The sequence below is a fragment of the Liolophura sinensis genome, chromosome 6 (assembly GCF_032854445.1).
Source record: "Liolophura sinensis isolate JHLJ2023 chromosome 6, CUHK_Ljap_v2, whole genome shotgun sequence".
NCBI lineage: Eukaryota > Metazoa > Mollusca > Polyplacophora > Chitonida > Chitonidae > Liolophura > Liolophura sinensis.
This window is the reverse complement of record NC_088300.1, coordinates 38793033-38809032: the sequence shown is the minus strand read 5'-3', so window position 1 is coordinate 38809032 and position 16000 is coordinate 38793033. Positions and strand designations below refer to the sequence as shown.

The following is a 16000-nucleotide window of genomic DNA, read 5'->3' as shown; positions in this document are numbered from 1 at the left end:
TTTTCCTACACTGATAAATCAAGACCAGGGAAAACACAGGTTAGGGTGAGACTTACGACTTAGGGTTATTGTCCCCACCTGCCTACCAAATGACTCATCCAGCCACATGAGAACAGCACGCTTGTTATAGTTTAGATATATGAAGGGAATTTTTTTTTTCACAAATACACACAGCTTGTATAAAGTACTATAGGACTCCTCGGTGTTTCGACAGCAAATTGCAGTCATCGCCGTCTACTCGATGTATTACCTGACGGTGACTGCAATTTTCTTTGGAAAACTCTAAATACATCTTCTGGATGGGCGGTTAAGCTTTTTTAGCTTATCTGTTGTGGGTATTGTATAGGCCAACATAAAATGATGAAAGGTTATTGGTACCTTTTGGCCGCTGTGCTTATGGATGCGGTGCGCATGCACTTATAGGGCCTACTAATGGAAGATTGAACTTTTTTATTTTTTTTCATTGGCTTGGTGAAAAGTTGCATTTATATCTATGTACTTCTAATGTCAAACTTACTAGTATTATAGACTTTGGAAATTTCACTTTTTTGTAAAACAAGTAAATGTACGTCCTCCAGAAGCCCATGCAGACCAACAAATTTTTCTACATTGGTCAACCTGCAAGTTCCATAAAGCCTGTTAATTCTAAAATCTTTGATATTATTAGTACTATCTATGGAAGCCTATTGATTTCCTTGTCACTGTGGCTATTTGACCAGATTTATGGACAGTCAAAGTTTACCTGAAGTTTACCTTTATTTTATCTTGTACTAGTATATATATTATGTCTAGAGATCTTTCCACATCTACTCATACAAGACGTCTTGGACACCAGGGCGCGCGTGTACAAAAGGATTGTAACTACGATCGATCGTAGACCCTACAACTGAGTTTACAACTGATTGTAAAAATAAGTTGGGCCGCTTGCACAAAGGAATTATGTGCCGATTGTAAATTTTTTAAGTTACAATCGCGATCGCGCGATGCGCTGGTAATACCACCTCGGTCACGGAGGTCCCAGAACTTAACACTGAATCGACCAGAAAATTGAGCATTCAATGCTGAATTAGGGTTCAGATTTATTAAGTAGTTTATAATACTATGCATTTATCCAAATGATCTGTGAATATCATAGATATATGTAAAAAAAGGTTAGAAATTGTTACCTGAAAAGCAGTATTAGATCATTAATGTAAACTACCTAGCTGTATCATTTGCTCTAACCGTTATTTGAAGCTTACGACAGGTGTGTGCAGTAAGCTCCCTCTGTACTTTGTACAACCGAGCTGAAAATGGGTCAAACCATGAAAGAAGACACGAAAATTCTTCCCTGCACAAGTTTGATGACTCATTATTTCGCTGTTCTCAGTTCTAGAATGCTGAAATAGAGAATTCCTTGATAACACGTAATCTGACCAGGATAATTTCAGAGCTTCTCACTGCAAAACTCTCCTGTCCAGCCGGCGTAACATGCACACACAAAGTCAACAAACTCTTGCTCCATCCATCTGTTTGGGGGCCTATTGTCCCGGTCTTTGTGGCTGTGATCAGGTTTACTGATATGTCCTTCGGAAATGACAATCTGGCTCTCGGGACTGGGTATCACGCTTCCGGATATTTGAGTTTGCAGAGACTGTCCACCTGAATAATGAAGGCTTGTAGCCCTTTGAGCTTTGTTAGCATCGTTGACTTTTTTGTGTAGATCGGTGTTGTCTTCAGTTACTAAACCCGACGAGCTATTTAAGAAGGACAACATAACCCATTTGCGCTTAGGTGTTGCGTTATTAACTCTGCGCCTGTATCTCTGGTGTACTTGAGGAGGTTCTTCTGACAGCATCGTTTCATAATGCTTGTTAGAACTGCCATCGACGTGGTCACTTCGCTGAGAGTGCTCAGCACCACTGATCAATGAAATACGCGGATGGTCCTGTAATTCAAGCTCACTGTACAGACTTTGGTACTGCATGGGCAATTTGTGATCTTCGTCATGTGTCGGGCTGTGACGAAATATACGTAATATGTTTAATATGATTATAATGATGATCTGGGTAATGGTGTTCAAGAACGACGAGTTAGAATCTGACGTCTCCTTGGTGTTCATTGTAGGAATGGGAGTGTTATGTTCTACGTCCATCACACTGTCTGTATTCATTGTGGTCATTTCAGGGATCGTCAACCCAGTCACTGCTGTGAAGTCAGATGAGATTGTCTGGATATCGCTCTCCCACGAACCGATGCCGGTGGTTGTGTACCAGCGGGTGCTTTTTGCATTTGAATGCTCAGATTTCCGCCCTGTCCAACTGTGTTGGTTTGGATTGGTAACCGTGATTGGACTCGTCGTCAGACGAGTGGCCCCACGCCTTCCTTCTGAGGTTGACACGATGGTGTCAGTTTGTTGCTTTCGTGTATATCTGGACATAGTCTGGTGAACATCGCTGGTAACACCCAGTCCTTTCTGTGTAGTAGATTCAGAGCGACTGTGTGTTTTATCATTATTAAGAAAGTCAGGCGTGGACACTTTAGTGTCATTATTAACATGATGGTGATTTTTGTCTGTAAATACTTGCTGAGTGGAGCCTGTCGAAGAAATATCTCCATATGCTTGCGTTGTCGTAGGACCAGCTGCGGAAGACGAGAGAGTGTATAGATTAAATGGCGTTTTATTGCTAAGATTATCATGTGGTAGATCAGTAGGTGAAGTCAGTTTCGAACCATCAATCGAAAATGTATAGTTTGATCTTGTCCTACTGTGTTGTGTACCTATTATTCTACTAGTAGTCTTCCTACTAGTAACGTGAAAGTCTTTCTTTGTAAACCTCTGTGTAACCGTTCCCGCAGAAGGTAACATATCTCTTTCTTTTGTGGTGAAACGTGTAACTCTCTCGATAACCGGTTTCCTTGTGGACGGTTCTCTGTCTATAACAGTTTTCCTTGTAAACACCTTTCTCTCTGTTACGCCTTCCATAGAAAATAATCTGTTAGCAACTGTTGTCCTAGTAGAATACAAACTGTCTATAACGGTATTTCTGGCAGATGACTCTAAGTCGGTTGTCTTGCTGGACAAATTCTTCATATCAAAGACATGTCCATGGGAATGAGGCGATATTTTAACCTTAGTTATAATTGGGCCCCGTCCTATACTTACTCGCCCTGGTTTTCTCGATTTATTTTCCATATATTGTAGAGATACACAACGTCCATGACCACTGCAACGAGTCCGACTACATCGCTCAGTCCAGTCTAAGACGGATTTCACATATGGACCCAACATTGAGTTTAAATATTTGTGCAAACGCTTGCATTGTTTTTCGTTTTTAATATTACTGGAACTATCCCAGAGAACGACGCCGTCGGCACCGGAGATAGCAGCTTGTCCAACTGTATTCTCTAAAGCTACCTGAAAAGGGGAAAAGACAAAATCAAAATGTGTTAAGTCAGGTATAATGTACGAGTATATCGTTTAATCTAACCATTTTGATACCGAATAAAAACTTAAGATCATTAAAGCGTCTATCTGCTTAATGACCATGTGTGCATAACGTCGCTAAATGCTTTACTGGTATACAGACATTGAAAGCTTAGTTTAGTGTCGATTGTACCAATGGCCTACGGAAAACTTACAATAAACTCAAACCCACTAAAACTGGCATGTATACTGAAGTAAATGTTAAGGGTTGTTAGCATTAATCATGTTATATGACAAAATAAAGAAACTGAAATTTTCGAAAGAATGTAGTGATATACATTCCTCGAACAGGGTAGGTTAAGTAAATACAACTGACAGGAATCAGTGCATAAAATAAGAACTGTACTGATTACATTCCTTGATGCGCGTTTTTTAATGCTTCGAGGCTGTAAGTTGTTACTATTTAATCATTCACATTTTAGTACAGTTGTTACTAAAACCCTGACTGAGGTGAACTGACAAGACGCCGTGTTTCACCGGTTGCCTGTAACTGTTGCCAAACATCACACTGTCGTCGTTGCTCTGCTGTTTGCTGGGTTTTTGTTTTTAATGTAACATTTTATTGCTCATATCTTGTCATCATCTCAGAATCCTGCTGGTTCGTTTGTATTCCTTTAATGTGTTTGTATATTAGATGTGATGGATTTGCAGCATTGTGAGCGCCGCTTCCAAACCAGTGATTTCTAAAGGAAGGAGCACGCCATACACGTATACATGAAGCTGACGACACTTCTAAAGTCTCATTACCCAGACCCGAAAAGTTTCTACCTCCAAAGAAGTGAGAAATCAATGTGTGATGTGTTTTTTTTTTTTTTGCCCAACGAGTCCTCACCTTATTGTAAAACTCGTTACTTTGAGAATACACATATCTAGAGTATGGAATTACGGGGAGATATCTGGAGGTAAATTTGCTGCGGACTCTATAGGCCTCCTGAAGTATTCCCCGTACGTGTTGCCTCTGTTCCTGTGGTTTGTAGGCAGCGTGTAGGTAGATGGAGGGGTACAGCGCCGAGCTACTCTTGTAGAGCCAAGATAACCTGGGAAAGAAGATCACAGAAGTCAGCTTCTTTTGTTATTTACAGTAAGATGCTATATAACAATACCATTTCTTCTAGATGTTCCTGTTGGCGAAGGGCGTTGTCTTCATGCTCAGCCCCATTTTGCTCGACTTGTAATTATTTCCACTGTTAAACAAGTGAATATTCTTGAGAGCGACGTAAAAACACAGTGAAATAAAGACATCTCGTAGATCGAATGTCAGTGTAGGGTCAGGTGTTCAATATCTTTTTATCTCCTTGTGAGTAAAGTTTAGATGTGTTTTTTAAGTTAGCGATAGGCATATCCGGTAACTTTTACTCCTGAACAAATGGAAGAAAACATAGTCTGATACAATCTCATCAAATAATGGTTGTGTAGGCTGTAAAGAAATCCTGTTTGCTATTCATTTCAAAACTTATATTGAATCCTGAAAGGCCCTTCTGGTTATTAGGAATCCCCATAACATATCCTCATCCCGTTTAAAGGGAAGAACCTAATAGATAAAACAATGCCAAAACTTTAAGAAAAAGGTTGCATTTCACACGCCAGCTGAACGTGAGCAGATTGTATACTGTACAAAGCTATGGGTGAAGATAATAATTTCACGATTTACTTCTCACCGATAAGCCGGAGCTCCGTAATAGGCTGGGTCCGTATACTAAAAACAATGTAATAGTTGGAGACAATATAACTAGTCAAAATAAGTAACCAGATGAGAGACTACATTATACACAGAGCTCTTAAACGCCTAGGGTAGTTACTGTGCAGCTGGATGTGTTTATTTATTTATTTGTTTGATTGGTGTTTTACGCCGTACTCCAGCATTATGGTGGGTGGAAACCGGGCTGAGCTCGGGGGAAACCCGCGACCATCCGCAGGTTGCTGACAGACCTTTTCACTTACGGCCGGAGAGTGCTGGATGTGTGAAACAGCCTGTATTCCACAAACAGTAAATCAGATGTTGGATAAAAACTACTGTGTAGTAGTGGTACACACTACTACGGCAAAACTGCGCACTCACATAATTTTTGTGAACCAGCAGTACGCAAATTGTGTAATTCATGTAATACATCCACAGTGACTTGTGTGTATATCTGTGTGCCGCTGACACACTTGTCATTCTGGATGTGTAAATTTGTACACAAATTGTGTAATTCATGTAATACATCCACAGTGACTTGTGTGTATATCTGTGTGCCGCTGACACACTTGTCATTCTGGATGTGTAAATTTGTACGCAAATTGTGTAATTCATGTAATACATCCACAGTGACTTGTGTGTATATCTGTGTGCCGCTGACACACTTGTCATTCTGGATGTGTAAATTTGTACACAAATTTAGAGAGTAGGAGAATTCCTTTCTTTCTCCTTTGTTGGACACTTTTAATTTTAATCTTGAGACCCGGTCAATTCTAATCAATATGTAAGTTAAGTTATATATTTTGATTCTTCTGATAAATAGAATCAACTAATAGGCAAATCCCTATAAATTTGTTGAAAGTCCGTTTTAATGAAATGAAAATGTCCGTCCATTTGAACTGCTTAAAATTAATTGTAGAACACTTTTAACTGTACCACAGCATATGCCATGCGTATATAGCAAATCGGTATTTCTTAATTATTTGAATATTTTTCTAAAAATATGATGCGAAACTATTGCGAAGGAATAAAGCAAAGATTGCTACCTGTCGTTCCTGCTCCTAGCAGCCCGAGTACAGTTCTCCCGCCCTGGGGGGTGATTGTAGCACTCTGGGAACAGATAAAAGCCCCACTTTGCCCGTGGTCTTAATCGCCGACACAAGAATAGCGTCTCTACCATGAAAGATCTGTAAATGTTTAAGTTAAGAAAATCTGTCACGCTTGCAAACCCAGTACCAAACATATCAAGCAATAATGCCTTTTATACACACATTTATAATGTAATAAACTTAAAATCCACTCGATCAATTTACTCATACATTATCTGCATACTAGAACTGTTAGTACTGTTCACAAGTCATTATAGGCGAGATTGTTCAATGTGCATTTACAGCTATGGACTGTGGACTGTAATGAATACACAAGAATTTACATCCATCATCTCCTGTTGACATATTATTTGAGGTAATTAGGCAGTTTTGTACTTTTATTTCTTCATGATATTGCACTATAAATACCACAATGTCATGTTTCTTGTTCCGATCATCGGAGTGGATTTGTCTTCTATAATATCTTATCAATAACACAATGAGCTACACACTGTACCTGGCTGCTTTCTCAAACTGCCTTTGTGCTTCTTGCACTACGAGTTTCCATGTCCAAGTCGGGTGCAGTTTTTGCACCAACTTCTCAGAAGCCTCGCGGTAAACGGATTTCTCTCCCCAATTTCTGACAAACAATGGTCTCCAGGACTCCCAGTCGATGACCGCCAGCCCGTCATATGTCACGTTAGGTATATACCAGTCTAGATCTGTTTTAACCCAGTCCAAATGAGCCGTGAGATTACCAAGCTGTGAATATAAATAAACACACAAAATGTATATGTGCATATGCACAAATATCTATGTATAACCAAGAGCTGAAGTGGAAGGAAAGTTAAGAATACGGGGGATCCAACATGCCCGATTTCATTAAATGAAGACATTATGTTGGTTAAGTCGGGACCTCCGGGGCTCGGTTGGTTAGCACGCTAGTGCAGCCTAATGACCCCGAAGCCTCCCACCAATGCGGTTTGTCATCAACCCCCCCCCCCCCCACCCCCCCACCTCGCCCTTGGGCTTTGCCCGTTAATGCTGGCAGCCGTCGTATAAGTGAAATATTCTTGAGTACGGCGTAAAACGTCAATCAAATTTTGGGTAAGTTAAATATCCCAGTACATGGGTATACTTGGAGAAGTGTGTAATTTTACCGCGTGAAGACTTTGTAAAACTTTATAACAGTGGTATGCCATAGCATTGTCTTGTCAAAGTAATCTGGAAGGATTCATGCCACGAGAAGCAAACAACTGTTTTCAATTATGATGGAAAGATCCAAGAAATGTTCTATGCTAGTAAATGAAATCAGCATCCGAACCGTGGACCATGCTAATATATAAGTGGTCAATGATAATATCATAGGCCTATATCTCAATTGCGCTTTGACTGCAACCATTCATATATCCAACGTTGTAATATAATTCAACACAATGAATATACTGCCCCTGTGCCAAAACTATATAAAAAAACTGGACATAATTACGAAGCAGGGTGCCAGAAATCCTTGCCAATTCATACATGTTTACTTAGAAGAGGACTTAACTTATTGAAAAATTAAAAAAAAAAACTGAGTGTAAAGGCGTTTTATGGAATTGTTTGACGCACTAGTTTTATTTTCAGCGATAACTTCTCACGTTTACTGAAATCGCCGCACAATACATAGGATCTTACAAATGCTATAAAGCGAGATACGTACACGCCATATGCAGTCCTCCAATATTAAAGAGAGATGCATCCAAGTCCACACTCGTTACACGGTGAGTGTTAAGGGATAATTAGCTCGTGTTTCTGGTCGAAACTGATATCCCTATAATTATACTGTTAAATGGTCTCGTGAAATTATAATACACGTCTGGAATTCGGGCAAATTGGGTGAGGCGTGCAAACGCCAATTAATACATTTAGTATTTTAATGGTGTGAATCATATGCATATGCCTCATAAATGACTTCAAATCCCAATGTTTCATGCATACATACTTCATTCGTGCGTTTTCAAAGGCCTTAATATGTACTTACCAGCTGAAAACCATGATTGTTCGTATGAGTATAGAATCGCTGTGATCTTGGGAAAAGATTTTATTTGACAAGACTGTAAAAGCACTTTAGAGCCATTAAAATGTTAAACAGATGAAAAACGTGTGGCATTTTATACGATACATTTGAAATTTCTTTTACTACCGGGCCATTAACCTGTGTTTCATCAAATTTTCATTCGCAACTTGCCTATTTCCGCAACTCATCTCTTCGCAACTCGCCTACACGACATTAGCGGCGGATTAGCTGGTACCCATATAGTTCATTGCATTACTAACATTTTAACATATAGGTCTGAAGATGTTTTGTTTGCAATGAGCGTGAGTCAGTGTTAAACATGCAATTGTGTCACTGTTTGATGGATGCTCACAAAATCAGAGGTCGTGAATAAACTATAGTAGGCACTCCGAGAGCGCAAACTTCCGCCACAGCTAAATTCACCATTACAGCGCGGCCGCCCCGGACGGCATGGTGAGTTCTTACATCTGGCAATAGTAAACAATCGTAATGGTTAAAAACATTAAAATGTAAACGGATTGGTTCATGGTCCAAGGTTAATATCAAGGTATGCACAATATTTCATCCACATCACCGCATAACTTTTTCTGTAAACTTGTTGAAAGACGGTCACACAAATATACGCCGACATAAACATGACTCCTGTGACGGAGGTAATAAAGAACAAGTTTGTTCGGATGAGAGAACTGACACGTAGGTCGCGAACAACTACCGCAATTTACCCACGAGACGAAGTTTACCCAATGACAGAGGAGCCTAATACCTACATAAACCATCTACATTTACCTATATCCATGTGGAGGGGCAACTTTCTGAGATGACCGGAGATGCCGATGCCAAATTCCTGTTACACAGCACAGTTTCCATCTTGGGACATCTTTTATTGTTTTAATATGTTTGTACATTAATGTGATGATAATACAGCATTTTGAGTATTTCTGGGCCAGTGACGTCTAATAAATTGCAATTAACATAACTGCATATATTTGTTACTTAATTCTGCATATTTATCGTATAACGAACAACTGAAATTAAACCCTAACTGCGGTAAACTGACAAGAGGTATCACACCTTCGTCGCTTCTCTGGTTTTACTTTCTATGCTGTCTTTTATATCCACCTTCGTCACATTCTCCGTGACCATAGATAGACAGATGCCCCCCAGATCCCGTTGTAACAGATCCCAGTTTACCTATATGAGAGAGACATTTTTGACTGGTGGTGGACATTGTCGCAGCCTGTGGCATCATCTTCAATGTCGGACACTTCCAACTTGACACTGACTTTGCCCACAAAGTCAAGTCACATCAAGTCTTGACTCTTCCCTCTTAAATTTGAATACCAGTCTCATCCCAATACAAAGTTCATAGTACTTTAATCTGGACTAAAGTTAATACCGAGATTAAGTTCTTACACACTTTTGAACAACTAGGTCCTGGAACCTAAGGCTTCTGAGCAGCTGATGTATTCATATTTTGACACATTATCGCATGGTATACTTATCATATACGCCTATAGAGCATTCCTTGGTGCCTTTCGGCTTGTTTTTTATTTTTGTTTTACACGAGCCGGTCCTAATTTCTAACTGTATATACCTTCTTAGTTCCTTGGTGGTTTGTGATAAACGCTGTTTTGGAAATTCGCCAAGCGATTATTGACCTGGCACAACCATAATAGTAACGATTAAAATCCGAATGTCTGTTTCCAAGTCTAGATTCAGACGGTCCACCAAACCCACTGAGATCTGTGCAAGTTCACACGATTTCCTCGTCAGGACGGGGAACAGATAAATAAATAATCAAATAAAAGAACTGTAGGGAAGACAGAAAATGGGGAGGACCGAAATCATGCAAAACAACGGCAAACTATTCTCTGGCCAAGCGGTGAATAATTTTGATAAATTGACAAGTTTGCTGTGCACGACATTTGTTAAATTGCCTCTTTTTTTCTTATTTATCTTGTGCAAACTGCTATAATTTTACTACAATCTTTGCTAAGTGGCGCAACCAAGAATGAACATAAATTTTGTATGAAAATATGTAAGGCCCGTGTATATCTACCAACAGGTTACATTTATTGTCCTCCTAGTTGTCCGACTACGTATAACGTTGTATAACGATCAGGGGTTTCCGGGGCTATAGGCGGTCTCTGCACGCCCGTCTCGTGAACACCCCATTGAAAATATTAAGAAAACCTCAGAATATGATTCGCTTTCGATCACGGGATGAGCTCAGTCAACACAAAGCCACAAACGTTTTCACTGACAATGTACATGAATATTATACCGAAGTAAGAACAATGATCTATTTACTTAGTTATTTGTTCTGTAAGGCCATAGTCATGATTTGTTCACGTGTACGATGGCGGTCAGTTATATGTGTGGATAAAACTGGATTCACCGACCGTCGGCAAAGATATACTGACAAAATTTCCCATGCGTGACGGACTAACTTGCTCCACCGATATTAGTAATGGGTGATCTCCAACGAAAGTTATAGTCTGCGCACTGCAGACCACATGAGCATCATCAACTCAACAATTTTTTTAGTCATATGACGACGAAGGAATCCTTAGAGTGCATGTAATGTGCCACCTTGCTGCAGGGCGGATTTCCACCGCTCTTTTATCTAGTGCTGCTTCACTGAGACGCCTTACCGAAGGCAAGTAAGCTGCCCCGCGCGAGCCATTATACTGATACGGGTCAACCGGTCGTTGCACTATCCCCTTCATGCTGAACGCCAAGCGACATGTGTAAATGTATGTTTTTTATCACAATGCATAATACAACAAGTTAATATAATCTTAGCGGAGATCTTTGTGTGTTACACGGTATACTATTATATTAGCCCAACCATCTCTCGTGACATACACCGTCCCTGGATCTATATATGCATGTGACACAGGTCAAAACCAAAGACACCCTAATACTGACATACAATTTATCTACAACCGCTTGACCCGCCTTCTGTATTTATCTACATTGGTAAAAGCCTACATAAGTTACATAGTTTCATAGCTGGGATCATGCGTCTGGCAATGATATGAATATTTTGAGTCGTGTGCTGATCTTAACGCTGACAACCTCACCAATCTAAATGAATGAACGCGAGTTGAATAAAAAGTGGGAATAGACAGGTGTTTATGGCATATACATATTTGGGTAACGGATAGACGCTGTTTTAGTGAAAGGACCTGCAACGTGTTTGGTTTAAACGTGACAATGTACCAGTCTTTTATCATAGCTAATTATGTCTTGGACTTGTTCAGCATATAGTTCAAATTCTTTTATGATAGAATATAAACGTTACAAATTAATCATAGTGAAGATGCACTGACTTGAAAATACTTTACACTGTGGTCTTACCTGGGGAATCCCTCCATATTTGGCCCTCCTGTTCGACAGATAGCGAGGATATAAACCTAGCCTGGATTCGTAGAACAGGTTGATAGTTTGGCCGTGGAACAGTTCAAATTCATTATCCACTATTCCAAACTTGTCGAGGTCCATAGGAAGGCCGTACTTATGGCCACATCGGAATGATGGTACGTTCCAGACAGTGAAAAAGGGCTTGTCTTGAGGCAAATATTGAACAGGAGCACTAATCCAGGATAGAATGGCTTTCCAACTAGACGTTGTCCTTAAACGAGGCTCTCTCTCGTAATTTCCACCAACTTGCCTGAGAGAAAGCAAAATAACATAGGCGATAATACAACATAACAGCTTCAAACGTTTTGGCTTCCTGTATATCTTGTGTGAGAAAAAACAACAAGCTGAATGTGTCTGAGGGTTGTAGCTAGACATGGCCTACCGTGTCGAAATGTCTGCTTGCATGCCACACCTCGCTGACACACGTGTCATTCACTTACAACACGTTAACGTCAGATTTTTATCGTCCCAAACAATCTTTGGTGGACGTTAAAAGACTCTAAGCAGTTGTAGAGTACATTGCCTCTCAAGTAAATATTCATACTATATATAACTGTGGTCAGACATGTAACTCAGACCTATCCATCTTGACTCCCGTGTAAATCCTTTCCAGATAATCCACCTGCCATAAACGTCTATAAATGGCATACCAAAGGCAGACAAGCGTACCCAGATAATAAATTCGGGTCCCAGCAGTCAGCTCTTACTGTAAACCTGACCACAGATTTTTTGTCACGAGAAAAAGGCCCGGGGTATTGGGTTAATGCAGTCAAGCATGAGACCATATACACAGTGGGACGTGGTGCCGTGCCTAGCTTAACCTGCTAATATGAAACATCAACAGGGCTGTTGCTCTGTCTGACCTCATGTTGTATAATTGCTCTCGACAAGCAGTCTTAATAGACTATTGTAATTCACTCTGTGTATTGTACCTCTGACCTGCAGCGAGTCACCGGGTAAAACAATAAAATTCCACGAGTTAGTGAGGTAATTTTGAGTGATGTTTAATGTTACATAAGTACGCATGTAGGCGTATGCGTCCCCATTAGGTGTGTGTCTGGGATCGTACACGGCAGCTGGAGATAATGTATTTGGAGTGTGTTCTGATGCTTAGCCTATCCAACGTGCATGTCGTCAGTGGTGTCCTCTGTTCTTTACCTAGATTCCACACAAGTAAATCACGTCTGAAACGGACCATACAATAATGAAATAAGTACTGTCGGTTCATTTCGGCCGAGATTTCCTCTAAATCTTGCGTTTATGGATAAAATGCCGTCAGAATGTTGTTGTTTCTCGAATTTAGTTCTAATCCCGCGTTGTCGCCAAAATGTCGTTTTTCCCGAGCTGATTGTCACGTTAAGCTTGGGGAATCAGTTCCTATTATTTCGAGGAGACCGCAATATTATGATGATAATATTGGCGACATTCGAATGACATTACGTGGAGAATGCACTAAGCGAGATTTGGTGGAGATTCCAACGAGATTTGGTCGAGAAATGAACATGCAAGCGAGATTCGGACGAAAGTGCGAGATTTAGATGACAACGCGAGGTTCAAACACAGAATCGAGATTTACACGGAAATCTCCAATGAATGTCTTCTTAGTTTTGCGGGTCACCTTATTTATCGCCCTTATCTCGACCGAATCTCGATTAAATCTTGCAATGTTATTCGAATATCGCTGTTAATGGTTTGGAGCACTATGTGAAAGAGAGCGTGGCCGCATCAGGCTTCCATATATATATTTGCACCATGGTTGTCATTTACAGTTTCACATTATGCAAGGATGTTGTGTTGCCCATAAGGGACGAAATGGAGACGTTGATGAACCAAATAATGTCCAAAAACCCAGATGTGTTGATAAATATTAAGCATTTTTGCAGTCTCATTATTCTGCCTACCTCGGTGACAACAATGGGTATACGGCGATGGTAGGGTCATCTGTACTGGTGAAAAACATTCTTGAGTCAATATTACTGAGACGATAAAGGAATAATAATGATGATCACAAATTGTAATAATAACTTACAATATACATCCCTTTTTTGATAGTTTCAGAATTTAACAACAGATCATTTCAGAATATAAGAAACCAAAAACTCATTTTTATTGGAATTATTACCGTCCCCTTCTAGTTTGTAGTCTGTATGTTGGAAGGCAATATTCAGGGCGCTATTATGCTGAAAACACTATTCGTGTTAAATAATTTTCAGGATGTTCCCGTGTGAAATAATCAGATTTTTCAATATCGCTTCATTGTGCTTCATAAATCAGCAAATAGATGCATGCACCAGGGATTGCCCACCAATAGTTATCCATCCAATGTAGCTATTAGCCAACGACTACAAATCTACAAGATATATGCTCATGTTGCGCTGGTACACGTACTTCTTTAGCAATAAGAAGTCCATGGCAACTTAGATGGCGCCATCATGACTTACCGACGACGAACGAAACTCTCAAAAACAGCTCTGATAGTCGTGACCGCCATTATGCAAGGGTACATGTACGCCAAGGCAAACTGCAAGCCTACCTTTATTGTCCTTTCTAGGATCCCCCTTCTTTGTAGAAGTAAGTTTTCTGGAAATATTGTACTGTTTTTAAGGCAGAAAAGAAACACTGTATCATGGCATAAAGCCTTTCTTTCCCTTTTAATCATCACAACTGATGATATTGACCACTGACTCAATATAGCACCAATCTCTTTTTGGGAAATTATGTTTATTTACATTATATATCATCAACATGATAAAACTACTGGACAAATGCCTCCCATAATCTAAAGGACAACAATGCAGTAAGTTACCCTTGAGGTCCAAACCAACACCCCTTATTATCAATCCAACGCATCCATTATTCTGGACCAACCAGTAGATTCCACTGTGGCTCTAATTCCATCATCATCACTATGTACTCAAGGTCCCCTCCCTCACTGCTGCATTGAACGCACCAGAACTCCTGCCTTCCATGTCCCCGTTTTCCACCAATTGCCAGCTACTTCCACGGTCAGGTTTGCAGTTTTGTAGGCAGTTAAGCCTACCTGAGAGAGGAAATAATTATTCCTGAAAGTTCGTAACAGAATCTTTATGCACAAAGTGTTTTTCCTGTGTTTGTGATAGACAAGTATCATAATGGTGCACAAATATCATTGCATTCCAACAAATATAAACTACAGACCATTATTTACATGTTCTAGTTTGGTAAGGAGGATAAAAAACAGAAAGCATTTTGAATGTGACATGTTAACGTATACCTTGATCGAAAGCTGAGAAATGGGGGATGATCAAAAGCTCACTATATAATAGTGCATCATTGTAAAGCTGTAAGTTATGCACACATTAAAACAAGTTTTATGCCAACAGGCACTTGGAGGGGTTTGACAGATACAGTTGAGAATACGTGTAGTCAGGCAAACGGAAGGACAGACGGACCTAATTTAAGACACCGCGTAATATTTTATACTTTGGAAATATCTTGCAGCGGCACAATGGCAGAGACGTCAAGCCAGGTATGCGCTTCACCTATACAGGCCCTATGCTGTATTTTCTGATTTTCACGTACATGTAGATTGGAATGAGTCTGAAAAAGAACGAACAGTTCACAATATCGGTCACCCGCATGCGACAGGCGGTTCGAAACTATAATCAGTTATTGTTGATTAAGTAAAACCTGATAATGACAGAAAATCTCACGATAAAATGTCGTAGATGTCCTTATGCCTTCTACTCCAGCATTTCTCATTTAAAATGTAGATATACACTACGCAACAATATACTGACCCATGTATTCATGCTCATGACTCAAAAAGACATCAGATTTCTATACAGACCAGTATAACATTGTCCTAATAATCCTGTTCTAGCCAATATTATAAATTTAAAAAACTCCGTCAATTAAAAAGACTTATTTCAAGAAGTACATATACATGCACTTAGTTAGCTCTGCCAAGACTGCTGTTAGAGGCTGCTTTTATTACCTGGTCACCTCAGATTATTAATCTGGTCACCTCAGATTGTTAATCTGGTCACCTCAGATTACTAATCTGGTCACCTCGGATTATACATCCTACATGTACATTGACAGACAGCTAGAGAAGTGGTTTGTTGGAAGAAAAAAACATACAAAACCTTTACTAGATTATCAACGTGTGTCAGTTTTTCAGCTAACGATGCATAATATCGGCTGTACTACCAAGATCCCAGAAAAACCTTTTACAGTTTACATTACCGCTAATAATAATAATTTTTTTGTTACGCATTCTTAGATGAAGGTAACAAGCTATG

The 16000-nt window shown here is 39.8% G+C and overlaps 1 protein-coding gene across 1 annotated transcript; it reads right to left on the bottom strand.

Annotated features, from left to right (window-relative positions):
• Nucleotides 1-1077: 1077 nt before the first annotated feature.
• LOC135468417 (uncharacterized) lies at nucleotides 1078-12464 on the bottom strand. Its single transcript, XM_064746672.1, has 5 exons — nucleotides 11655-12464; nucleotides 6750-6994; nucleotides 6191-6331; nucleotides 4299-4503; nucleotides 1078-3397 (listed from the first exon to the last, which is right to left on the bottom strand). Exons 1-5 carry the CDS (start codon nucleotides 12090-12092, stop codon nucleotides 1427-1429), a joined length of 3000 nt encoding a protein of 999 aa, XP_064602742.1. The 5' UTR covers nucleotides 12093-12464; the 3' UTR covers nucleotides 1078-1426.
• Between the last annotated feature and the right edge of the window lie 3536 nt (nucleotides 12465-16000).